This window comes from Protopterus annectens, chromosome 8.part0 (genome assembly GCF_019279795.1).
Source record: "Protopterus annectens isolate FY-2018-M chromosome 8.part0, PAN1.0, whole genome shotgun sequence".
Classification (NCBI taxonomy): Eukaryota; Metazoa; Chordata; order Ceratodontiformes; family Protopteridae; genus Protopterus; species Protopterus annectens.
In genome coordinates this window covers 1,100,259,814-1,100,287,775 of record NC_056741.1, presented here as the reverse complement: position 1 = coordinate 1,100,287,775, position 27,962 = coordinate 1,100,259,814, and the positions used below count along the sequence as shown (strand labels likewise).

The window sequence follows — 27,962 nt, the reverse complement described above, 5'->3', positions numbered from 1 at the left end:
CTGATTCCCCCACCAGGGGAAGCCCCGAGAGACGCTCTGGTGCATGCTTGGCCGCCCGGTCTACTTTATGCCTATCCTCCTCTAACCCTGATGCTAAAGCTCTTACAGAAAGCCTCGCGGCCGGGGAGCAGAATGATCCTCATTGCCCCATTCTGGCCTCAGCAAACTTTGTTCCCTTACGTGTGGTCTCACTTGGTGAATCCTCCCTGGATTCTGGATCCCAGCCCGGATCTAATATCCCATCCATCAGGCTTACCGTCCCCGAATCTGGACAACCTGAAGCTGGCAGCTTGGCTGCTCCAGTTCCACTCTTAATCAGGACTCCCGGTATCTCTTTACCAGTCAAAGCCATCTTGGTGGCAGCGCACAAACCTTCCACCAGGAAAGTTTACCTCAATAATTGGAAGCGCTTTTCCTTCTGGGCGGAACATCATAATTTGGACTCCTTCACTGCCCCTTTAACATCCGTGTTGGACTTCCTCACAGGACTCTTTCAGCAAGGAGCCAGTTGTTTGATAGTCAAGGTACAATTGGCAGTCATCTCACATTACCATGTGGGACATGAGACAGATCCTTTGATGTCAGCTAAACTATGCAAAACCTTCCTCAAGGGTACTTTTCTGCTCAGGCCCCCTATCAAGGAAGCCGTACCCCTTTGGGACCTATCTCTAGTCCTTCAAGCCTTGGCTGCTTTCCCCTTTGAACCAGCTGCCTCGGCCGAACTTAAATAGCTGTCCTGGAAAACAGCATTCCTGGTAGCCATCACTTCAGCGAAGAGAGTTTCGGAACTTCAAGCCCTTTCCGTGAAACCCCCTTACTTGGTTTTTCATCAGGATAGAGTGTACCTCAGTACCAATCACTCCTTCCAAGGTGGCCTCAGAAACCAATATCAATCAGGCCATCAACCTACCAGTTTTCTTCCCTAAATATCAAAATAAAGGAGAGTACAAGCTGCATTCTTTAGACATGCACAGGCAGCTGCGTTTCTATATTCATAGGACTGCTGGTCACAGACAATCCGATCAGCTGTTCATCTCCTTTGCCAAATTCAGTTTGGATAAAGCCGTCTCGAAGGTCACTTTGTCACGCTGGATTTCCCAATGTATTCTTCTAGCTTATGAAGCTTCTGTGAGGCCCCCACCTCAGGGAGCCCGTGCACATTCCACTCGCTCCATCTCTACTTCTGCTGCCTTTAAATCTAGAGTTCCCTTGGATGATATTTGCTCGGCAGCCACTTGGGCCTTATCTCACACCTTTATCAACCACTACAAACTGGACGTCATTTCCAGAGGGAGAGCATCCTTTGGCTCCTCAGTGCTCCGGAACATCCTTCCATGATGGCCGCCCAAGATTCAGGTAGCTGGGGACTCTGTCCCAAAGGTTGCTGACAAATTAAGTCCCTACTCCAGATTAAGAAGTTATGTACTCACCATAACGTTCCATCTGAGTAGGTGGCTTCATTTGTCTGCAACCATCCCCCCCTCCTTCCCCCTGGCCTTCAGAAGAGTAAGTACTTTCTGTATTATCCTGCCTTTTCCTGTTAGGACACCTTTCCAGGTATCTGTAGGAGGGCAAACTTGATCTGAGGTCATTTGGGGTTGGCAGGGGATTATGGGTGAGGGGAGGAGCTAGGAGCTCGGATCCATAGCTGTATAATAAGTTGCCGGCTCGGATCCGATGTCGGATCCAAGACCCAAAGGTTGCAGACAAATGAAGCCACCTACTCAGATGGAACATTATGGTGAGTACATAACTTCTTATTTTGAAGGACCACTCTTTATGCTAATAGAACTTTGTGTCCATTAGTTTCTGACTGCAGTACTGTTACAGTTATCTTATTTTTTCCTAGCTTACTTTCAGAGTCTCATTTTAGTACCAGTAGCTGGTATTCTCCAACAAAGCAGCTGTAGACTTTTAATACAGAATATATGCAGTTTGCTTGTAAAGAAAAGTTGTCATAAATTTCATGAGCCTTTGAGAAAAGTCAAATAAGATTTTGAACAGCATTGCATATTTTTGTAACTTTATTTTTTAAATTGGAAGGACCTTTTGATAAGGAGGCATTACATGAACTAACACTCAAAGACTTGACAGATGACCAGAACTACCTCATTCTCACAGAAAATGCACTCATTGTCAAAACCTTAAACATGTGTTAGCAGTTTAAGTGTATACAGGTTACTGAACGTGACCTGTCAGAAGCAGAGCATAGGTTTCCGTCTCTGTGTATGCAGAAATTCTGAAGAATACACACAAAAAAGTTACCTGATCTTTGCACTGTGATATAGAAGAATTCAGCCTTCAGCCCTGACATTGACCCAGACAACTGAAATGCACTGGGGGTGGGTCTGAGCAGCCAAAACTGGCTTGTTTATCGTGCAGGGAGGGAGGCAGTATGACCAACTGCACTGATGACCTTTGCGGGAGTGTTGGGCAACATTAGGAGCAGTTGTTGGGTCGTGGGGTTGTTTGTTGCATGTAAGTTAGCGAGACACAGTAGTAAACTGCTTACTGGAAAATGCTGTGGTTAAGTGCCACTCCAACATAGGTGTGGCTGCTTCCAGTGTTAGTGTCAAAAATGTCTCCACTGCAGTATTGACATCACGGCCAATTGGTTTTCATTGTGTACATTTCCCAAGCATTAATGTGTAGACCTTGACTGAGAGAGTCAGATTTCCTTTGGTGACTATGCTATAATACTTAAGACTTCTGAACAGTGGTCCTTGAGCTGTAATCTGGCTGCTTCCACACCAATAGTTTACTGTTTGGGATTCAACCCAGTCACAGGACCCATCATGAGCATCCTAGTGTTAGACATAATGGGTATATTCTTAAAGTTTGAGTTAGTCTGTGAGGAAAGCTTCTTTGATAGGTTACAAATGGATTCATCAGCTTATTGAAGGCAGTTTTGGTGAACTTAAAATGTTTGAAAATACTTGCCAAAACTACCATTGGCAAACATCCAAGCAATATTTGTTTCACTCACACCCCCAATTTATACATTCCAACTGCAAGGTGTCATACACAATAGTGGAGAAAGAGGCAAACCTCAATGTAGAAGGAAGTAGTTTCAGCAAATGTACATCAGCCTTTTTGCAGTTAGCAAAACTACCTTTGGCAGATTGATATGGACCCATATCAGCTACCTCTTGCCATCCCTCTTCACAAGGGTAGTAACCCCCTCCATCCAGTTTTGGCAGCTGGTGTTGCCCATGAGTCATTTACTTGCACATTAATTGTTAGTACTGAGGTGCCATTGTGTCCTGATTTGCAGAAGTTCTTCTGCTTGGCGTTGGAGGCAGACACGGGAACTAGATAATGTGTCACAGCGTGTGCTGATATAGAGTATTTGCACAGGACCTCAGAGAATGTTGCCATATTCTGATTGGTGAAGCAGCTGTACCCAGTTGTAGGATCTGTTGGGGGTAGGTCCCTTGTAGAGCAATTGATATGGTTAAATTATGTTTTGTTATTTATGGGAAGTATGTAGGCAGCTAGCCTGAAGCCGTGGTTGTGCAACGGTAGCATTGTCGCCTCACAGCAAGAGATTCTTCCATTCGATTCTCGGCTGGAGCGCCTTCTGTGTAGAGTCTGCATATATTCCCCGCGGTCGAGTGGCTTTCCTAAGACATGCGTGAATGGGTGTGCCTTCGTTGAAGATTGGGCGTCGGGCTGGCACCTTGGCACCATAAAAATCGACTGCCAATCATTAGCAGACCGGAGTTCCGCTGTGGCGACCCCTAACCATGAAAAGCCGAAAGAAAAACAACATGTAGGCAGCTAGTCTGTCTTTATCATTTTATTTTTTTTAGTTTTGGTTAATAAATGTATGACGTCTTTCAGAATGTACCTGTTAACATTTATGTTGTGCACTATTTTTTTCTGTTATTCTAAACTTTGGCATGTTCAGTGATTTCTCAGTACAGAACAGGATAGGAAAACTTGATTCCCTTTAGTGACAGCAGTAGAAGTACATGCTGTATTCTAGGACTGCAACAATCAAAAGATGTTATGTAGTCCAATCTCGCCTACATTCTTACCCGTGGGTTTGGAGCCAAATGTCTGCTCCGACTCGGCCAACTTTTCTAGCTCGAAGTCTTTTATTGGCTGGGCTAAGATGGTATCCCATGCTGCACTGCTCCCTATCTCCAGATCGCGTTTGCCACTCGTGTATCTCGGACGTGGTCTCACTCTTGGCTGTGGCTAAGTACCCTTTTTCTTCATTATTAGAGAATTTGTGCAAACAAAAAGCTTTTTTAATAGCTGTTGTGTGTTCTGGTCTTGTATTGTGGAAAAGTTGTGTGTTTGATCGTTTCTTTCTGTGGTATCTCACTAGCTGTTTCCAATGGGCTAGGCCTGTTTAAGTTAGAAGACCTAGTCTGTCCCCTTGCTTTCCTTGTGTTATAAACTTTACCGGGTCTAAAACCGTTTAAATTAGAGGTTTTAGTAATCTCCCCCCCCTTGTGTTTGTGTCTAAGATCTAGAGATCTTGAGGCATTTTGTTCGTGGTAGTTTTTTCCTGCCTTGTGACTGTTTGACCATTGGTCCTTTATTCAGGGATTATTTGTCTTGGGGCTTTTTGTTGTTGGTTAACTATGTCCAAAGATACTAAGGAGCACAAGCCCTCGGGCTTCAAGAAATGCTCTAGGTGCAGTTATAAAATGTCCATTACCGATGGACATTCTGTCTGTCTGTATTGTCTGGTAGCAATCCATCTCCAGGAGTCGTGCAGCTTCTGTCATGCTTTTAGTCCGAGAGTTCTTCAGGAAAGGAAGAATAAATTGATTTTGAAGGGACTTCTGAAACCCTCCTTCGAGGAGGGTCAGGAAACTGCTTCCAGCTCTAAGGCAAAATCTTCTAAATCTAAAAAGAGATCTGAGGCTCCATCAGTCTCCTCGGAGCCACCGGAGAAAATAGCAAAGTCTGCTTCGACATCCTCGGCTCCATTGTCCACGGGGCCGCAGGAAGTTTCAATTATGGAACCTGCATCGGCTCCAATCATCTTGGAACATATTCGGAACCGATCATCTAGCATTAGGCCAGTATCACCTCCTCGCAGGTCCCCTTCGGAGAGGAGGTCTCGATCTCCTTCTCTATCCTCTAAATCCTCCAGGACCTTATCAGATCTGGACGTTGATAGAGTGCTGCAGAGACTTCTTCAGTCACTGGTTTTGGCAAAATTGTTCTTGGCTCTGACCCAGTCGGTTCCGGAGCCCATCCTTCAACCTGCTTCGATACTTCCTCCGAGCGCACCTCAGATTTCGGAGCCGAAGTGCTCGGCTACGTGTGATGTCCTAAGGTCTGTTCCGACAGCCCCTCCTTGCTTATCGGTGCCGACGTCAGCTCCGACCCCATCGGCGCCATCCACGGGATTCAGGACTCAGGTTTCTTCGATCAGACCCGAGGGAGAGGCTTCGGGACACCCCTTGGTTCCTAGTCTCCCTCTCGGTGCTTGGGCGTGGGGAGGTTTGACTATTGTGGCTTCGGAGACTGGTCGTTCCTTGGACTCGGGGGGGACCAGCCTTTGAGGCCATGCGGAGTCCGCTGGCCAGGTCGTCAGCGGCATGATGCGGGTCGGTCTTTCTGTCCACTACTACACCGGTGCAGGTCTCTGATCGCCATCTATCTCTAGACAGCGGAGCCCCAAGACCTCAGGGTACCCCCATGAGTAGTCCCCACATTTCTGAGGGCCCCGCAGAGTTTTTGCCTGAGGAGCCACCCAGAAAGAAGACGTGCAAGAGGAAGCACATATATTCCCAGGATGAGTTTGTCACATCAGACACCGACCTCGAGGAATCAGAGGGGTCCCCCAAGTCATCCTCTTGAGGATGTTTCTTTCTCTGACATCCTAGAGATTTTGAAACAAAGAGGTGACTGGTCATCCAAAGCCCTGTCCGAGGAGGAGTCGGTCTTCCTGAAGGCCTTAGGTGCTCAGCCCTCTACCTCCTGGGTATCTCCACCCTTTGATGAGCTTCTGGATTTGGTTTGTCGAAGGGTGTGGGAAACCCCTGACTCTGTGGAACCAGTCCCCAGGAGACCCAATAAATTTATGTCTGCTCCTCCTGGTAAGGAATTTCTGTCCAAGGGAGTCCCTGTGGATGCCATGGTGGTGGCAGCTGCCAATCGGAAGGAATTAGCCGAGACTTCTTCCACCGTCCATCCCCCTAACAAGGAGTTTAGGACCATGGACCGGTATGAGAAGTGTACTTTTTCTTCAGCGACCTTTACCTTACGGTCACTGAATTATTTATCTCACTTTACACGGCTCCAGATAGATGATCTCAAGGAGCTTGGAGATACTCTCACGGATAACATTTCTGAGGCGGTGGCCCAGATGGTTAACACTCAGATGTCTACCCTCAATTCCATTGTAAACTCTTCCATGAGGCTGATTTCATATGCAGTCGAAGGAGCGAGTAGGGCAGCAAGTTCAGGAGTTGCTCATAGGAGACGGGCCTGGATGCGCCTTTGTCATTTCGCGGAGGCCTTCAAGTCTTCATTCACCGACGCCCCTTTCGATGGTTCCTCTTTTTTCGGAACCAAGGTGAAAGACACCCTCACCAGGTGCGAGCAGGAGGGAAAAACTCTGTTTGCCGTAGGAGTCCATTTTTCCCTTCACTCTAGGCCTTATCCCAAGGCTCAGAGGGGTGGCAAAATGTGGTTCAAGAAATCAGAGTTTTTTTCCTGGTGCACAAGGTGAGCCCCCCTCCAGAGGCAGGGGAGGGGGTGGTTATTCAGGGAGACGGCACCCTAGGGGCAGAGGAGGCCCCCGCAACTCGGGAGACCGTGATTCCTTTCTTGGTTTTCGCTACTGCTGCTCCTGATGGGAGGCCCGACTTTGCGTTTCCATAGCCAGTCGGGGATCGAATCTCGTTATACCTGGAGGCCTGGCAAGATATCGCCCAGGACCAATGGGTTCTACAAATAATTTCCTGTGGATATGTCATCCCCTTCTCGTCAGATCCCCCTCCAATCAAGAAAATCCGGATGTTCCACCCAATCAAAGGGATTACGCAGCTTCAGAAGTTTCAAAGCTGCCAGAAAAAAGAGCCATCCAACATGTCCCCTCAGACCAGATCGGATTAGGGACTTACTCCAGATTGTTTTTGGTGCCGAAAAGGACAGGGGACCTGTGACCCATATTAGATCACAACCAATTGAACACCCACGTGCAAAAGTCCAACTTCGAATGGTCACATTGCAGTCTATTCTCCCATTGTTGTGAAAAGAAGTGTGGATGTGCTCCATCGACCTCAAGGATACTTACTACCACATAAAGATGGACAGGGCATCCAGAAGTCACCTACGCTTCCGGCTGGCTCTTTACTGCCACCACCAGGCATCTACTAATTCAGACCAGGGACGCTACTATCAACCTATGTCAACAGTTGGGCATCACATTGAACTGGGAAAAATCTGCCTTGTTGCCCTCACAGCGTGTCATTTTTATAGGAGCAGAACTAGACACTGTCCTCATACGGGCGTTTCTAGCACAGGAAAGAGTCAGAGTTCTACAGCAACAAGTTCACGCCTTGCTCCCCCTGAGAAGAGCGAAGGCAAGATGGGTCCTCCAACTATTGGGGACAATGGCTGCGATGATTGTTAGTCTCTCTGGCAAGGTTACATATGAGACTCCTTCAGTGACTTTTTTTTGTCCAGTGGTCTCTTCAACGTCTTCCACTTTCTCACCCTATTCTACTCACAGACAGGTGCAAACAGGATTTCAGTTGGTGGCTTCGCACCTACAACCTGAATACGGGAAAGCCCTTCGTTCCTGCGCCCCCGATTGCTACGGTGACCATGGATGTCTCCCAGATGGGGGGGGGGCATTATCTAGGCAGGACAGTCCAAGGCACGTGGCAAGAGCATGAGATGCATCTGCATATCAGTGTCCTGGAGATGAGAGCTGTGCTACTAGCGTTGCAAGCACTTCAGAGTTTTCTTCCTCTCGGGACTATTGCAATCCACTCAGACAATATGTCAGTGGTGTTATCTGAACAAGCAGGGAGGAACCAAGTCTTATCCTCTTTGCAGAGAGGCCATGCGAGTGTGGCAGTGGGCAGTGTCTTCCCAACATTTTCTGGTGGCAACACACATTCCAGGGAAGTCCAATGTGATCGCAGACAGGCTAAGCAGAGCTATTCTGATGCCTTAAGAGTGGTCCCTGAACTGTCAGGTTGCGGAACAGATCTTCCGCAGGTGGGTTCAGCCTTGCTGCGACCTTTTTGCTAGCCCCCTCAATGCCAAATGCAGCAGCTATTTCACGTTGATCCCCCCTCAAGGGGAGTCACCCAGGGACGCTCTAGTCCACGATTGGCCCTCCGGTCTACTGTATGCCTTCCCTCTGGTCCCCTTGCTGTCAAAGGTTGTTCAGAAAGCCCAATCCTTGGGAAGCAGAATGATTCTGATTGCCCCACACTGGCCTCGTCAAATTTGGTTCCCCATTCTCCATCCCTATCTCATGGACGCTCCTTGGATTCTGGACCCACAACCAGACTTACTGACACACATCAGGGCAGCTCCATCCCTCTTTTTGGAACCTCCGATTGACAGCTTGGCTACTCCACTTCCGTCATTAGTTAGGTTTCATCATTTCTCACCGGAGGTGGTTCATATTTTATCTTCCTCTCATAAGCCCTCGACCAGGAAGATTTATTACAGTAAATGGACGAGGTTTTCAATCTGGGTGCATACCAAAAAGATTGACCCTTGCACAGCTCCAATTTCTTCTGTATTGGAGTTCTTGTCTATGCTCTTTAACCAGGGTTCAGCGGCCACAACCATTAAAGTCCAATTGGCGGCGATTTCTACCTTTCATGTCACTGACGAGCCTAGCCTGATGGCACATAGACGCTGTAAGGCTTTTCTGAAGGGCATTCTGTTACTTCGTCCCCCGGTATTGGAACCTGTCATACCTTGGGATTTGAACCTTGTTCTATAGGCTCTTACTTCACCCCCCTTTGAGCCTGCAGCCACTTGTGATTTAAAATTCTTAACTTGGAAGACTGTCTTTTTAGTAGGAATCACGTCAGCCAGACGCGTTTCGGAGCTTCAAGATTTATCAATCAAACCCCCTTATTTGATTTTTCATAAGGACAGGGTTTCTCTCAGACCGAACCCCTTCTTTCTTCCCAAAGTGGCGTCAATCAGTAACCTTAATCAATCTATTGAATTGCCAGTGTTTTTTCCCCAGTTCTCAAACAAGGCAGAATTCAAATTTCATCGGTTGGGTGTACGCAGACAATTACGTTTTTATTTGCACAGAACGAAAGACCTCAGAAAATCTGATCAGTTGTTTGTTTCCTTTTCGGAAAACAGAATTGGGTCTCCTGTCTCCAAAGTCACGCTGTCCAGGTGGATCTCCAGTTGCATTTCTTTCATTTATTCCTCAGGGGGTAAAGATTTACCGTTCCGTGTGAAGGCTCACTCTTCTCGGTCTGTATCTACATCTACAGCCTGTCAGGCCAGATTGCCTATGGATGATATTTGTGCTGCAGCTACTTGGGCATCTCTTCACACCTTTGTTACTCATTACAAGTTGGATGTGGTATCTGGGGGCAGGTCTTCCTTTGGTTCCACAGTGCTCAGGAGTATTTTCCACTGAGCCTCCCAGGATGTAGGTGCTAGGGACGCTGTCCCACGGGTAAGAATGTAGGCGAGATTGGGCTACATAACATCAAGAAGTTATGTACTCACCGTAACGTTCGATGTATGTAGTCCATCTCGCCTCACATTCTTACCCCTCCCCACCTTCCCCCGTCCTGGAGGATCCTAAGGTTAGGTCTGGTTTCAGAGCTTCCTTCATTGTTGGTTTGTTCTTCCTTTCCTTAGGTGTTATGCATGGAGAATGAGTGCTGGGGCTCGCAGCAAACTAGATCTGGGGATAGAGAGCAGTGCAGCATGGGATACCATCTTAGCCCAGCCAATAGAAAGACTTTGAGCTAGAAAAGTTGGCCGAGTCGGAACCGACATTCGGCTCCGAACCCACGGGTAAGAATGTGAGGAGAGACTGACAAAATACATCGAACGTTATGGTGAGTACATAACTTCTTGGTTATCATCATTAACTAAATGCAAAAGATTCATGATTTTTTTTTTGTTTAAATTGCAAAACAGGTCAGTGTTTGCTATCTTTTTGGTTTCATTACATACTACAGTAGTATCTATTGACTTTAAGAAAAACAGCATTTTGTTCTGTAAAATTATCACTATGCCCTTTTGTAAATCAAGTCCTAATACTGTGACCTTACATGATTTCTTAACAATGCATTTGTGTCTTGGCTGACTTGCATTTTATTGTAATTCACAAAAGCTTCTCAGATCAAGAAAATGGGAAGACCCAGAAAAGATATTGGTTCTATGAGTATAGCACAAAATGATAGGTGAAATTTGAACAAGCATTCCGATAACTGTATTTTTTTTTATAGTTTTAGAACCACTTGTTACCCGAAAGGTGGGAAGACCTAGAAAAGGCAAGTATCACTTACTGAATCATGGTGAGATATTGCATATTCACATTAAAATGTTGCCCTGTAAGGTTTTTCTAACAAGGCAGCTAAAGTCTGGATGATTAAATTTAAAATTTGTGCATTTTGACATTATTGCTGTTAGTGCTGTATATGTAATGCGTGCATTACCTTTTCATTATCAGCTGTTCTTGCTGAAGTTGATTGTATTGCAGTTAGCCCTCACACAAAGACTGAATCACTGAAGATGTAGGGGGGAGTATGAGGAGGGCCTTTTTTAATTATGTATAACCTGAAGTTAAGATCATTCAAATGCAACTTGTTTTTAATGCTAAGAAGTGCATTTTTTTCTGGGGGAACGTGACAGTAACACAGATATGTAAATAACTTGTTAGTAAGAGTTGGAGAGGTGGAGGAGTTGCTTACTTTGGTTACAGTGCATCATATGGAAGGGTAGTATCCTGTGTAAGTAGGAAGTAGGATGTTGTTGTTAAAAGGGATAAGGGAAAAAGCTTTAGATGAAAAGTGGGTGAGGTTGCGTTACTATTCAGTTAATACATTATCTGTTCATTAACTACATTACTTTCTCCCTTTTTGGATTATAGGATCATAGGGAGGTTGTTAGGCTAATGGTTTGGGGTCATTACAAGCTTAGCAAAGAGTTTAGCCCCAAAATGAAACCTCAGTCAGCACTTGTCGCCCCTGTCAGTAAGGGGGTCCAGGTCCCTTTATTATCCCTGGGATAAATTTGTGGATGTTCTTCGTGTTTCACTGTTGCACTCATTACATTTGGGGTTATCTGCTTGGAGTAGCCCTCAGTCGGCCGTCCTGCGTCGGTTGCTGTCCCTTCTTCCATGACGTCAGGGGTATAAAACATTAATTTTTCTTGCCATGTGGTGCCCGAAGCAGAAGCAGTTCGCCAGTGCCGGTCGGTTGACTCCTGAAATTTTCGTTTTCAAGTTTCAGAACTCAAGTCTTCAACTAAAGCTAAGTACCCCATTGGGGAAACTCTTTCTTGCTCCTTACCGATGTCAGTAAAAGTTAATAATTGCATTACTTGTGCAAAGCAAATACCTCATAAAGATTTTCATTTGTACTGTATTCCTTGCCTAGGCCCTGACCATGACATACCTTGCTGTCGATTTTGTGCTTTGTTTAATCAGCGCACTATCCGTCGTATGTATATTTTTGCCTCTAAATATTTCGGTTCTCAGTTTAATTATCCAGAAATGTTGTCTCTTAGCCATCCGACTACTGGGATTTTCAAAAAACTCAAATGTAAAGACAGAGACAGGCCACCGAGGTCCAAAACTGCTGACGACACTTCAATTAAGCCAGTCGCCTGTTTGCCGGTACTCAGTGAGGCGCTTTCACAGCCCCTGATACCCGCTACTTCTGATTCGCAGGCCTCTACTGAGACGCATTCAGAGTCCGGTATGCCGCGAGATGCTTCAGCTTTGGAACCCGCGGATGTCTCTACCTTGGATGGGTCCGGAGCCGCTGTGCAGGCACCAGCTTCTGAGGGTGTATTCGGGCCTACGGACTTGCATATTAAACAGACGCCTCCTTCTTCATTTAGACCTAAATCTCGAACCATGCCTAAAAAAACGAAGCTCAGGCCTCTGTGCCTAAAAAACAAATTATAAGAATGGCTGAAGATCTTATAACTCTAATTAGGGGAAGCCAACCTCCCCTTTCTAAGAGACCTAGGAAGTTGTTTATGAATCTTCTGACCAGGATTCTGATTTTTCTGATTCTTCTGATGATCTGGATTCGCCCTTTATCTACTTATGAGGATTCTGATGCAGAGGACTCTATTCCCTCTGCTTCCCCTCCAGAGGATTTTTCTTTTGGTGAAACATTACATACTCTAAGGGAGCATTTCCAATGGAAAAGCTAGGATTTTTCTGATTCAAAAAAGAGGCTTAGGGATTTCTTACTCCTGCCTCAGCATAGGCCTTTAGCTATTCCTCCTGTACTAGACATTGTTTATGATGCTTTTTCGGAATCTAGTTTGGCCCCTGATACTTTGCCTCCTGCTCCCAGAAAACCTGACAGATATTACAAAGATGTCCTTCATGGATGCATCTGCAGTCATAACAAATGGGTTGTCCTGTCATCAGGCAGCCCTTCGGTCGGCCGGATTCGGCTGATGTCGCACTTCACCCGACGTCATCTCTGCTGGTCTTCGGGTATAAAGCCATCAGCCGACGCCATTTTCCTCAGTCTTTCTTGCCGCGTGGCGCCCGAAGCAGAAGCTGTTCGCAAGTGCCGGTCGGTCAGATCCAGAGATTACTACTACCGAATACTACTTCGAAGACTTCTAAAAGCTAAGTACCCCGTTGGGGACTCTTTCTTGCCTCAGCCGATGTCAGAAAAAGTCAATAACTGTTTAACTTGTGGGAAACAAATACCTCATAAAGATTTCCACTCTTATTGTCTGCTTGCTTAGGCCCAGACCACGGCGTAGCAGCCTGTTCGCCTGCGCTTCCTTCAACCGACGAACGCTAAGGCGTCGGTCGGAGTTTGCTGAACAGTTTTTCGGCTCAGACTTTGCTTACATTATGCCGCCGGATCCTCCGACTACCCAAATTGTTAAAAACGCAAGAAAAGACCGACACTCGGGTCCGCGGTTTTCGCCGAAACCACGGTTAAGCAAGACACGAGTGTCTCGGTTTCGCCAAACCGAGAAAACTGGTCAATCTTCAGGCGAATCCATGGCTACTACTGAGGCTCCTGCTACCTTACCTGAATCGGCCTCAGAAATTTTGCCTACAACTGTGGTTTCTAGTGAGTTATCAGACACCATCCCTTTGGATGTTTCTACCCCAGCACGTGGTGCTGCTAGACCCCCTGCAGCCATGTCTATCAAGGCCTTTGCCAGGGCTAAAGCAGCCAAATCTGCTAAGTTAGTGCCTGTTAAACCTCCCTCACACAGGCCCACTTCTAGTTCTCAAATGCTTACTCTGGCAGAAGATTTAATATCCTTAATTAGGGGATCCCAATCTCACCCAGTCAGGGCCTCTCAGCCCCAGAAAAGAGACCTAGGACAGAGCCCCGAGCCAGTGTCCTCTGATGATTCTGCGGATGACTCCGACATTACAGAACAGCCAGAGGATCCTTTTCTACTTATGAAGACTCCGATGCTGAAGAATCCATTCCAACTGCCTCTCCACCAGAGGAATTTTCCTTTGGGGAAACCTTACATGCCATGAGAGAACAATTTCAATGGCAGGGACAAGATTTCTCAGATTCAAGAAAAGGCTTAGGACTTTTCTGCATTTACCACAACATAGGCCCTTAGCTATACCTCCTGTTTTGCCTGTTGTGGATGATGCATTTAATGATGTCTGCACTGCTCCTGATTCTTTACCTCCAGCCCCTGCCAAACCTGATAGATTTTACAGGGTTCCAGACACTCATCACCACCTATACAAGGCCCCACTGGCAGACCCAAACTATTTCCCAGGGGCCTAAGGCAGTAGCCTCGACCACAGCAAAAACCCTATTCCTTCAGAAAGGGAATCCAGGTCCTTGGACAGATGGGGAAAAAGTTTACACCTCTGCTACTCTCTCAGCTAGAGCTTTAAACTGTCAGTTTCACATGATCCAATACCAAGAGTTTATGCTTGATCAGTTAACTAAAAAGTATCCTCTGATGAATCTATAGATAAGAAATATGTATTAGAAATGGTGAATAACATACAACAGGTTAGTAACCATTCCTTAAAATGTGGCTATGATGCACTGGAGGCTTCATTTAGATCAGCCATGACTGGCACAGTGATAAGAAGACATGCATGGTTGAAAGAGCAGGTCTTACGGATCATGTTAAAGCTAAGCTATTAGATGCTCCTATGGATAAGGCCAGTTTATTTGGTACACCTGCCCAGCAGGTAATGAAGAAAATGGAAGAAAAGGCAAAATCTGTACAAACAGTTAAAGATTTCTTACAGGTTCAGCCCCAAGGTTTAGCAGGAACTGGCCTGCCAAAATTGGTCCTTTCCTGACTCCACCAGATCCCACAGGGGCAGGAATAGGCGCTCCAGAGGCAGAAATCAATCCAGAGGAGGTGACTACAGAGGGCGACAGTGGCAAGGTAATAACAGAGGCACAGACACAACCACTACCACTGCAACAGGACAATCACAGTGACTTGGCTCTAACTCCGCCTACCAGGGAGCAAATAGCAGCACCATTAGGCGGAAAATTAGCCTTATTTTCGAAAAATTGGCACTATATCACAAAAGACAAGTGGATTTTGCAAACCATAGACCAAGGCTACCGGTTCCACTTCCACACCTTACCAGTAAAAAGAGGAATGCCAAACCTGCCTCCAAATCAAAAAATAGAAGCTCTACAGCAGATAACGAAATTAACAAAGATGAGAGTTGTGGAAAGAGTACCAATAACAGAACAGGGCAAAGGATTCTATTCCAGACTCTTCCTAGTACCAAGAAAAGAAAAAAGTTGGAGACCTATTCTCGACCTGTCCATCTTAAACACATATATCATTGTCCCAAAATTCAAAATGCTGACCCTACAGCAACTTCTTCCCATGCTGGGCAAGGAGTGTTGGCTGGTAACTCTAGATCTCAAGGAGGCATACCTGCACGTCCCCATTCGACCAAATTGCAGAAGATACCTCAGATTTCTTGCAGGATCAGAGCATTATCAATTCTCAGCATTGCCCTTTGGCTTATCTACTGCGCCCAGAGTATTCACAAAATGCCTGGCATCAGTAATCGCTCACTGCAGACTACAGGAATCCAAATTTATCCATACCTGGGCGACTGCCTGCTACAAGCGGACAACAAAAGCAAGCTGACAACAGATTTACAAAGGGTCATTTACTTGCTACAAGCCCTGGGATACACAGTCAATTTACAAAAGTCAAGGCTGATACCATCCCAAACAAGAACATTCTTGGGCTGAATTGGACACAGTAAAACAAATGGCATTCCTAACTGCAGAAAACAAAAGAACTCCCTCTTTACTTCTTGGCATTAACAAAACAGAACAAACTAACAGCAAGAAAAGTTCTGCAGGCCTTGGGCTTCATGGCATCATGCGTAATCCTGGTCCCACATGCCAGACTGCATATGAGAAAACTACAGTGGTACCTAAAGAATTTATGGTCTCAACACAGGCACAGCCTAGAAGCAGAAATACCACTAATCCCATGCCGAAAACAGGAGTTCCTATGGTGGGCTCAAGCATGCCAGTCAAACCCAGGCCTACCCTTCCACAACTTTCGAACAAGCCAAACCATCACAACAGATGCCTCAGACCTAGGATGGGGGGCGCACATGCTGGTCAAATGCGTACAAGGATTGTGGACTCATGACCAGCTGCACCTGCACATAAACCAAAAAGAAATGCTGGCAGTAAAACTGGCAATCCAAAAATTCAGACCATTCCTCAAAGAAGGCCATTTGATGATAAGGACAGACAACACCACAGTCATGTGGTACATCAACAAACAGGGAGGCACTCATTCATACCCCCTATGCAGAATGACTTTGGACCTTTGGAATCTGGCACTCAGCTACAACATCCAGTTACAGGCAATATTTGTACCGGGAAAAGAGAACACCCTAGCAGACATGTTAAGCAGAACCACCTCGGATGCTCACGAATGGATGCTACACCCGGACATCTTCAAGACCATCACAAAGAAATGGGGAATGCCACAAATAGATCTATTCGCTTCCCCTCTCAATCACCAGCTCAAAAAATTCTGCACAAGGACATTCCACCCACTTGCATGGAAGGTGGATTCGCTCTCCTTCAGCTGGAAAGGTCTGACAGCATATGCATTTCCACCTCTTCCCTTGATACACAAGGTATTACACAAGGTATTACTGAAAATCAAAGAGGAACGTCCAAGGATAATCCTGATAGCTCCGAACTGGCCAAGACAACACTGGTACCCATTGCTGAGGAGCATGTCTCAGGAGAAAATGTGGTCAATACCCCTGATGCCTTTGATGTTAACTCAGAACAACTACAGCATCATGCATCCAAACCTAAAAACTTTGCAACTGACTGCCTGGAACATCACATAGCAGCAACTAATCCAGATCTTTCCCAAAGGGTTAAAGACATTATCCTTGAAGCCCGCAGACCTTCAACAAGAAGGAACTATGCAGGAAAATGGAAAAGGTTTGTCATTTGGAGTGCTGAAAGAGGAAAAGATGTGTCGAATATAGATATTGCTAACATTCTGGAGTATTTGGCAGAGCTTCTACATACAGGCCTGTCCTATTCCTCCATCAAGATACATGCATCAGCTATTTCAGCAGAATACAGCTTTGATCCACCTGTCTTTTCACATCCTCTACTCAGGCAGTTCCTCAGAGGGATCAAGAATGTAAAACCTCCTAGGAAACCACCATTACAAGCATGGGACTTGAACTTTGTGCTAGAAAAGTTGACACTCCCTCAGTTTGAACCAGCAGCAGCAGCAGATCTATAGCACCTGTCATGGAAAACTGCTTTCCTACTGGCAATTACCTCAGCAAGGAGGGTTTCTGAACTACAGGCCTTAATGGCAGTACAACCCTTCCTAATCTTCCATCAAGATAGGGTGTCCATGAGAACTAATCCTACATTTATGCCTAAGGTGGTATCCAGAGTGTCTTTAAACCAGGCAATCCACCTACCTACCTTCTTCCCCAATCCACAAAACAGAGGGGAAAGAATGCTGCATACCTTGGATGTACATAGACAGCTACGCTACTACCTGGACAGAACCAAAAGTAACAGAAAAACTGACCAGCTTTTGTAGCCTATGCAACAGGAAGGGAAGGAAAAGCAATTTCCAAACAGACAATCTCCAAATGGATAGGAAATTGGATAAGATTCTGTTACTCCTACCATGGAAAACCAATTCCACAGAACATAAGGCCTCATTCTACAAGGGCTACAGCCACTACCACAGCTTTCTTACGAGGAGTGGCAACCAAGGACATTATTGAGGCGGCTACTTGGACCTCCGTGCATACATTTGCCAAGCATTATAATTTACCTCTGTATTCTAGATCCCGAGCAGGGTTTGCCACTGCTGTACTGCAAGGGATCCTAACCACACCATAATTTTTCTTCCTCCTCCCTAGTTGGCTATGGTATTCTACCCATTTGTTATGACTGCAGATGCATCCATGAAGGACATAGTACAGTTTTGTACCTACCATAAATGTAGATGTCCGAACTGGATAGCATCTGCAGTCAGGATTACCCTCCTTCCCTCTGTGGTACTCCTAGGTATTTACCCTCCAAATAGCTAGCTGGGGAGTCTCTTATGGTGTATTTGTTTGTATATATGTACATACATGCTTATTTTTTGTGTTTGCCTTCTATCTTTTTGGAAACATTGGCATTTATCCAAAATTTAGCCTTCCAAGAGGGCAACTTGCATCTGGGGCAAGAAACACTGAGGAAAATGACGTCGGCTGATGCCTTTATACCCGAAGACCAGCAGAGATGACGTCGGGTGAAGTGCGACATCAGCCGAAGCCGGACCCGGACTTTGGAATCCGGCCGACCGAAGGGCTGCCTGACGACAGGACAACCCATTTGTTATGACTGCAGATGCTATCCAGTTCGGACATCTACATTTATGGTAGGTACAAAACTGTACTTTCCTGATTCACACAAGTTCCTTTTTAAAAATCCTATTGCAGATCCAGAGACTATTTCACAGGGACCCAAGGGCATTAAGGCTTCTACTGCTAAAAATCCTACCCCTTCTGATATAGACTCCAGGACGCTGGATAGATGGGGTAAGAAGGTTTACACTTCTGCAACCTTGGCCATTAGGGCTTTAAACTGCCAGTTTCATATGTTCAAGTGCCAGCAACATGTTATTGGATTGCTTAAACAGAAAATTATTTTGATTCCTGACTGTGCGGAAAATAAAGAATTACAGGATTTAATACATTCTGCTGAACAAGTTGGAAAACATACTTTGCAATGTGGATTTGATTCATTAGAGGCCTTTTGCAGGTCTGCTGTTACTGGATCTGTGCTCAGAAGGCATGCGTGGCTTAAGGAGCAATGTTTGCTTGATCATGTTAAAGCTAAATTGTTGGATGCTTCCTTAAATCAGGACCGCCTGTTTGGCAACAAGGCTGAGGAAGTTCTTAAAAAGATGGAAGATAATGCTAAATCTATGAAAACTTTTAAAGATTTGTTACAAGTTCAACCGCCTTGATTTAGTAGGCACTGGCCCTCTAAGAATTGGTACTTTCCAGCCCTTTCCAGGTCTTTTCAAGCCAAACCCAGACATAGCAGGAAACCCCAGGATGTCCTTCAAGGATGCATCTGCAGTCCTTACATATGGGTTGTCCTGCCTCAGGCAGCCCTTCGGTCGGCCGGATTCCAAAGTCTGGGTCCGGCGTCTGCTGATGTTGCCCTCTCCCCGACGTCAGAGCGCCTGGGGTATAAAAGCGTCAGCCGATGCCATCTTTCTCAGTCTTTCTTGCCGCGCAGTGCCCGAAGCAGAAGCAGTTCGCAAGTGCCGGTCGGCCAGCTCCTGTAATTTCAGCTACCGAAGACTTCAAAAAGCGAAGTACCCCGTTGGGGACTCTTTCTTGCCTCAGCCGATGTCAGATCAAACGGTTAAAGTTAATAATTGTTTAACTTGTGGGAAACAAATACCTCATAAGGATTTCCATTCTTACTGCCTTCCCTGCCTAGGCCCAGACCATGACGTCTAGGCCTGTGCAGCCTGTGCTTCCTTCAACCAACGCACTCTTAGGCGTCGGGCGGAGTTTGCAGAGGATTTTTTTGGCGCTAGTTTCTGCTACAATATGCCTTCGGAGCTTCCGACTACACATTTACCCAAAAAACGGAAGGACAAGGACCGACACACGCGGACTGTGGTTTCGGCCGAAACCACGCCTAGGCCTACCGCGAGCGTCTCGGTCTCGACTGAAACCGAATCCTTGGTGCTTCCGCCCGTCGATACCGCACAACCGACAACCCCGGCCACGGAGGCCTCCTCTGAGTCGGTCATAGAATACCCCTCTGAAACCGGTGCTCTGGAAACATCCTACACCATTTCTCTAGATAAAACTACTCCAGCACGTGGGGCAGCCAGGCCTCCTGCATCCATGTCCATAAAGGCATTCACACGTGCTAAAGCTGCTAAACAGCCAAAATCTCTCCCTCCCAAGGCTATTCCTCAGGGATCCTCTACCGATTCACAGATTTTAAGTTTAGCTGAGGACCTCATTTCCTTAATTAGGGGCTCTCAGCCGCATCCGGACAGGGGTTCTCAACCTCCTCTAGACAAAAGGCCCAGGGTGAAGCACACAGATCCCCAGTCTTCTGATGAGGCCTCAGATGATTCTGCCCTGTCAGACTACCAGGAGGAGGCCTTTCCGGCCTCCGAGGATTCTGATGCAGAGGAATCTATTCCCTCGGCCTCCCCTCCTGAAGAGTTGTCCTTTGGGGAGACCCTTCACTCCATGAGAGAGCATTTTAAATGGCAGGGCCAGGAATTCTCTGACTCTAGGAAGAGATTAAGGACTTTTCTGCATTTACCTCAGCATAGGCCTTTGGCTATTCCTCATGTTTTGAATGTCATTGACGATGTGTACTCTGAGTCTAGCATTACCCCTGACTCCCTTCCTCCGACTCCTGTCAAACCCGATAGGTACTACAGGGTCCCGGACTCGCATCATTTCCTTTACAAGGGCCACTCTGCGGACCCAGAAACAATTTCCCAGGGCCCTAAAGGGGTTGCAACCACCACTGCTAAAAATCCACTTCCTTCTGAAAGGGAGTCCAGGGCTTTAGAGAGATGGGGTAAAAAAGTGTATACTTCCACTCTTTCTATGAGGGCATTAAATTGTCAATTCCATATGATACAGTACCAAGAGTATTTGTTAGATGAATTGCATAAAAAACTATCTTCGCCTGAACCCCTAGATCGCAAGGCACTTCAGGATCTGGTACATAACTCCCAACAGGTTAGCAACCATTTCTTGCAGTGTGGTTATGATGCATTGGAAGCTTCATGTAGGTCAGCAATGACAGGTGCAGTCATACGTAGGCATGCTTGGCTGAAGGAACAAACTCTGCCAGATCATGTTAAAGCAAAGCTTCTGGATGCTCCACTGGAAAATCAAAAGTTATTTGGCTCCACGGCTCAGGAGGTCTTAAAGAAATTTGAGGAAAAGGCTAAATCTGTACAAACAGTCAAAGATTTTCTCCAGGTCCAACCACCAAGATTCAGCAGAAATTGGCCTTCTAAGAATTGGTCTTTTCCAGACACACAGATTTCAAAGAGGCATAAACAGGCGTGCCAGAGGTAGAGGGCAAGCTAGAGGCTCCTACAGAGACGTCAATGGCAGCCTCCTAACCAGAGAGGTAGTGCAGGACCTACTACTGCTGCACAAGGACAAACTCAATGACTTGAACTTGACCCCGCCGACCAGGGCTCAATTGGAAGCACCTTTGGGTGGAAAGCTATCTTTATTCTCAAAAAATTGGCACAGTATTACAAGGGACAAATGGACACTGCAAATAATAGACAAAGGATACAGATTCCATTTTCATACATTACCAAACAGAAAAGGCATGCCAAACCTGCCACCGAATCAAAGGGCAGAGGCTCTCAAGCAAATTTCCAACCTACTGCAAATGAAAGCTATAGAAAAGGTTCCTCTCACAGAACAAGGCCAAGGATTCTATTCCAGACTATATCTTGTCCCAAGAAAAGAAAAACAATGGAGGCCTATACTGAATACTTATCTCATTGTGCCAAAATTCAAAATGCTGACCCTACAGCAACTCCTTCCCATGCTGGGCAAGGGGTCCTGGCTGGTAACTCTAGACCTCAAGGAGGCATACCTGCATGTCCCTATCAGACAAAGTTGCAGAAGACACCTCAGATTTCTTGCAGGTTCAGAGCATTATCAATTCTCAGCATTGCCCTTTGGCTCATCTACTGCGCCCAGAGTATTCACGAAATGCCTGGCATCAGTAATTGCACACTGCAGACTTCAGGGGATTCAAATATACCCATACCTGGACGACTGCCTTATACAAGCGGACAGCCAACAAACTTTGGTAAAACACTTGAATTATGCCATCCGCCTACTTCAGGCCTTGGGATACACAGTCAACATTCGCAAATCAAGACTTGTTCCATCCCAAAGAATAACTTTTCTGGGTGCAAAACTAGATACAACCACCCAAATGGCTTTTCTCACAGAAGAAAAACAAGAGCAACTACCGGACTATTTCAGAAAGCTGACAAAACAAACCCAGCTGACTGCAAGGAAAATCCTGCAGGCCCTGGGTTACATGGCATCTTGCATTCTTCTGATTCCACAAGCAAGGCTGCATATGAGAAAACTACAATGGTACCTAAGGAGTCTATGGTCTCAACACAGTCACAGCCTAGAAACTTTGATCCCACTCATTCCATGCCTTCAAAAGGAATTTCTGTGGTGGGCTCAAGCAAGCCAGTCAAACATGGGTCTGCCCTTCAGCAAACCAAATATCAGCCAAACCATTACAACGGACGCCTCAGACCATGGATGGGGAGCACACATGGAGGGCAGATGCATTCAAGGACTATGGTCACAAAAAGAGTTGCACCTGCACATAAACCAAACGGAAATGCTGGCAGTGATGCATTCAATCGAGGCTTTCAAGCACTTCCTCCATCAAGGCCACCTACTAATAAGGACAGACAATACCACAGTCATGTGGTATATAAATAAGCAAGGAGGTACCCATTCTTACCCTCTTTGCAGGCTGGCAATGAATCTTTGGGAACTCTCCCTAAAACTCAATATAGAGCTGCAATCCCAGTTTGTGCCAGGAAAAGACAATGTACTGGCGGACAGCCTAAGCAGAAATATCATGGATCCACACGAATGGATGCTGCACCCAGACACCTTCCTTCAGATAACACAATCATGGGGGAGGCCGGACATGGTTCTTTTTGCCTCCCACCACAATCATCAACTGAAGGAATTCTGCACAAGGACATACCACCCACAAGCATGGAAAGTGGATGCCCTCTCTTTCAGCTGGAATGCTCTAACAGTGTATGCATTCCCACCTCTTCCATTAATGACCAAGGTCTTACTGAAGATCAGGGCAGAACAGCCAAAGGTGATTCTGATAGCGCCGGACTGGCCAAGACAGCACTGGTACCCAATGTTAAGGAGCATGTCATGCACGAAACCGTGGCCTCTATCACAATGGCCACTTCTTTTGACACAGCACAATTACCAAACTCTACACTCCAGCCTGAAAACCTTGCAGCTGGCAGCATGGAAAATACCTTGACTCCTTGCCAGGATCAGCTATCCAAGAGAGTAAAGGATATCATCATGGAAGCTCGGCGGCCCTCCACAAGAAAGGCATATTCAGCAAAATGGAAAAGACTTCGTACTTGGAGCACCACAAAGGGGCCAGGATTCGACAGTGATGAGCATTGCACATATCCTGGAATACTTGGCAGAAATGCTCCATAATGGCCTTTCGTACTCTTCCATAAAAATACATGCTTCAGCAATTTCAGCAGAGTACAACACAGATCCACCTGTATTTTCACATCCTCTGCTAAAGCAGTTTCTAAGAGGAATTAAAAACATCAACCCTCCAAGGAAACCACCAGTGCCTACATGGGACCTTAACTTCATGTTGGAAAAGTTAACTCTTCCTCCCTTTGAACCAGCAGCATCTTCAGAACTACAGTTCCTGTCTTGGAAGACTGCCTTCCTTCTGGCCATAGCCTCAGCAAGGAGAGTATCTGAGTTACAGGCCCTCATGGCAGTACAACCATTTCTTATTTTTCATCAGGACAGAGTCTCATTGAGAACCAACCCTTCATTCATGCCAAAGGTGGTATCCACGGTCTCACTGAACCAAGCTATTCACCTGCCTACCTTCTTTCCAAATCCACAAAACAAAGGAGAGAAACTTCTGCATACCCTGGACATTCACAGACAGTTGCGCTACTACTTGGACAGAACTAAGACTTACAGAAAAACTGACCAGCTCTTTGTAGCATATGCTGCTGGTGTACAAGGAAAAGCAATTTCCAAACAGACAATTTCAAAATGGATAGGGAATTGCATTCGATTCCGTTACCTTTTCATGGCAAATCTGTGCCAGCAAACATTAGACCTCATTCCACCAGAGCCACAGCCACCTCCACAGCCTTCTTAAGAGGGGTGGCTACGAAGGACATTTTAGAAGCTGCTACATGGAGCTCTGTGTATACATTTTCCAAGCATTACAACTTACCTTTATATTCCAGATCCAGAGCAGGCTTTGCTATGGCAGTCCTGCAGGGCATTTTAGCTACACCATCCCTTTCTTAGGTCCTACCACCCCCAGCTTGGCTATGGTATTCTACCCATATGTAAGGACTGCAGATGCATCCTTGAAGGACATAGTACAGTTTTGTACCTACCATAAATGTAGATGTCTGATAGGTATGCATCTGCAGTCAGGTTTTCCCTCCCTCCTACCCCTCTGTGGTACTTCTGGGGTACTTATCCCTCTTTCTAGCTAGCTGGGGTTATCTATTATGGTGTATTTGTTTTATATTACTGTGCATGTTTGGAATTTTTTGCATCTCTCCAAATTTAGCCTTCCTTAGAGGGCACCTGGCATCTGGGGCAAGAAAAACTGAGGAAGATGGCGTCGGCTGATGCTTTTATACCCCAGGCGCTCTGACGTCGGGAAGAGGGCGACATCAGCTGACGCCGGACCCAGACTTTGGAATCCGGCTGACCGAAGGGCTGCCTGAGGCAGGACAACCCATATGTAAGGACTGCAGATGCATACCTGTCGGACATCTACATTTATGGTAGGTACAAAACTGTACTTTTCAGTCCCAGGGAAGACACAAGACTAAGCAATGAGGGGTTTCTGCACCCAAATCAGGGAGTAGTAAGACTTCCCCTTATGGAAAACTGTCTCAATGCCTTGCTTTTAAAACTTCCAAGCACTTCCCAACTGAATGCTCCTTTAGGCAGAAAGATTGGTCTGCAGGCCAAAAACTGGGAACTCATTACCCAGGACAAATGGGTTTTAAATATAGTGTCCCAAGGATACAGATTTCACTTCCACACTTTACCAACACCAAGCAGGTGGCCAGATCTAACACCAAATCAGTGGGCAGAGGCCCAAAATCAAGTTCTCTCTCTCTTAAGCATGGGGGCTATTCATTTGGTACCAGAAGAGGAAAAGGGACAAGGTTTCTATTTGAGGCTTTTTCTGGTACCCAGAAAAGGCAATACATGGTATCCTATCTTGGACCTTTCTACTCTAAATACCTTTCTGGTGATTCCAAAATTCAAAATGCTGACTCTTCACCAGGTGCTTCCTATGCTAGGCAAAGATGCATGGATGGCAACTCTAGACTTAAAAGAAGCATACCTGCACATCCTTATCAGGGAGTCTTGCAGAAGATACCTACGCTTCAAAGCAGGCTACATGCACTATCAGTTCTCTGCACTGCCCTTTGGCTTATCTACTGCACCCAGGGTATTCACAAAGTGCCTAGCTCCAGTCATTGCATTCTGCAGGCAAAGAAATATTCAAATATATCCATACCTGGACAATTGTCTAATTCAAGAGATACTTTTGAATCATCTGGCGTTTGTTCAAAGGGTACTGACTTGTCTGGGGTACACCATAAACGAAAAGAAATCACACCTGTTACCCTGTCAACAAATTATATTCCTGGGAGCAAGCTTGAATACAACTTCCCAGATGGCTTTCCTCACACCAGAGAAACAGACTCATTTGACAATGTACTTCAAACCAAGTGGCCACAAAAACCCAGTTATCTGCAATGCAAATAATGTAAGCCTTGGGGTTCATGGCCTCCTGCATTCTTCTAATTCCATATGCAAGGCTGCATATGAGGAAACTGCAGTGGTATCTCAAAAGCCTATGGTGTCAACATTCACAGGATCTAGAAGCTATGATTCCTATCATAGCATGCCTATGCCTAGAATGCCTTTGGTGGGCAGAGGCCTGCCACCAAAACAAGGGACTACCATTTACACTACCCCCCTGTCGCCCAAACCTTAACAACAGATGCATCGGACTATGCATGGGGGGCTCACCTGGCAGGGAAGTGCATTCAGGGAAAATGGAGCCCAAGTAATAAATCAAAAGGAAATTTTAGCTGTACAGAATGCTCTGACAGCCTTCAAGGACCACATTCTTCCAGGGCAACTAATGATAAAGACGGACAACACCACGGTCATGTCGTCCATAAACAAGCAGGGGGTTACACATTCTTACCCCCTCTGCAGACTAGCCATGGCATTGTGGAACACAGCCTTGAGCTACCAGTTGAATCTACAAGCACAATTCCTGCCAAGAAAACTAAATACACTGGCAGACGGACTGAGCAAAAACCTCATGGACCCACACGAGTGGAAACTGGAACAAAGGATTTTCAACATGTTGACAAGCAAATGGGGGGAGCCCAGATATAGACCTGTTTGCCTCCCCTCAGAACCATCAATTGGACAAATTTTGCACAAGGATTCCCCACAAGCTAGCTTGGAAAGTGGATGCTCTATCCTTCAGCTTTATGCCTTTCCTCCTCTGCCTCTGCTCTCCAAGGTACTAATAAAGATCAAACAGGACAAGCCAGGGACGATTTTAATTGCACCCGACTGGCCACGCCAACACTGATAAACCCTCTTGTGCAGTGTGTCACGCTTGGCCCCGTGGCACCTGCCTCAGGCTCCTTCCCTGTTGTCTCAGTGGGAAAACCAGATTCTGCACCCTCCGCTGCAAACCCTGAACCTAGCAGCCTGGCTAATTACCTAATCTCTCCTTTACCACCCCTCAGTAAATCGGTGATGGATATCATTTTAGAGGCAAGGAGGCCTAGTACTAGGAAATCTTATGCTTCAAAATGGAAATGATTTTGTGCCTGGAACCAATCTCAATTTACCTCAGATTCTACAATATTTGACTGATGCTTCATAAAGGCTTGTCCTTTTCCTCTATAAAAATTCATGCCTCAGCCATTTCAGCCCATTATAGCACAGAGCCTCCCCTCTTCTCTCACTCACTGCTCAAGCTGTTCCTCAGAGGGGCCAGAAATTTAAGGCCACCCAGGAGAGCTCCTACTCCAGCCTGGAACCTTTCATTTGTCTTGGAGAAACTCTCTCTTCCTCCTTTCGAGCCAGCTGCTACTGCAGATTTAAAATTCCTTTCCTGGAAAACAGCTTTCCTTTTAGCCATCACTTCTGCAAGAAGTGTATCTGAATTACAGGCCCTTGTGGCAGTGGAGTTTTTCATCATCTTTTATTCAGACAGGGTGTCCCTCAGAACCAATCCCTCCTTCATGCCCAAGGTGGTATCCAGTGTGGCTCTTAGTCAGTCAGTTCATTTGCCTACCTTCATTCCTAACCCACAAAACAAAGGGGAATGGATGCTGCACTCCTTAGATGTGCACAGACAACTTAGATTCTACTTGAACAGGACTAAACTTCAAAGGAAATCTGAACAACTGCTGGTGGCATTTGCTGCAGGGACAGAGGGGAAAGCTATTTCAAAGCAAGCCATTTCAAAATGGATAGACCACTGCATTCATTTCTGGTATAAGCACCATGGAAAACCTATTCCACAGGGCATCAGACCCCATTCAACCAGGGCTGCATCTACTTCTACAGCCTTTCTCAGGGGCGCCAAGGGACATCCTAGAAGCTGCTACCTGGAGTTCTGTACATACTTTCACCAAGCATTATCATTTGCCTATTTTCTCTAAATCCAGAGCTGGTTTCACCACTGCAGTCTTGCAGGGCCTTACAGCTGGTCCTAATTCTATTTAAATTCCTCCTCCCAACCTTATCTTTGGGAATCTACCCAAATGTAATGACTGCAGCAGTGAAACATGAACATAGTACAGTTGTGTACACTTACCATAAATGTAGATGTTAGAGTGTATTCACTGTTGCAGTCCTGGTTATTTTTCCTCCAGCCCCCTTTCTTTTTTTGGCTATACCTCTATTCTCACTTACTATGCTCAAAAAGCTTTTTGGTGTATTTGATTTTTTTGTTGGAGTTATATCCTTGTATTATAGATTTAATTGCTTCCCATTAGGGGGGCACCTGACATCTGGGGCAAGAAAAACTGATGTAATGGCGTCGGCTGCATGTTTTATACCCCTGACGACCTGATGTCATGGAAGAAGGGACAGCAACCGACGCAGGACCCAAGACTTTGTTAATCAGGCCGACTGAGGGCTACTGTAAGCCGATAACCCCAAATGTAAGGACTGCAACAGTGAATACACTCGAACATCTACATTTATTGTAAGTGTACACTACTGTACTTTTCCCATCCACTCATCAAGGTTGCGCTTGGAGAGGGTCAGTGGGGTACTCTAACATGTATTGGAAGTCTGTTACAGAGACTGGGTAGCCTCTGGGAGACAAACATGTCTCTCCAGCAGGTTTTGTTGATGTTGCATATTAGATTCAGGCCTT

At 46.0% G+C, this 27,962-nt stretch overlaps 1 protein-coding gene across 43 annotated transcripts in view; it reads left to right on the top strand.

The window, feature by feature from the left end:
* Positions 1-27,962, top strand: part of LOC122809254 (titin-like) — a 3,339,665-nt gene that overhangs the window by 937,532 nt on the left and 2,374,171 nt on the right. For all 43 annotated transcript variants that reach the window (XM_044080625.1, XM_044080596.1, XM_044080621.1 and 40 more), the window contains one exon: positions 10,428-10,472. In XM_044080625.1, the coding sequence (XP_043936560.1) occupies positions 10,428-10,472 (45 nt within the window). The remainder of the gene's footprint in view (positions 1-10,427; positions 10,473-27,962) is intronic.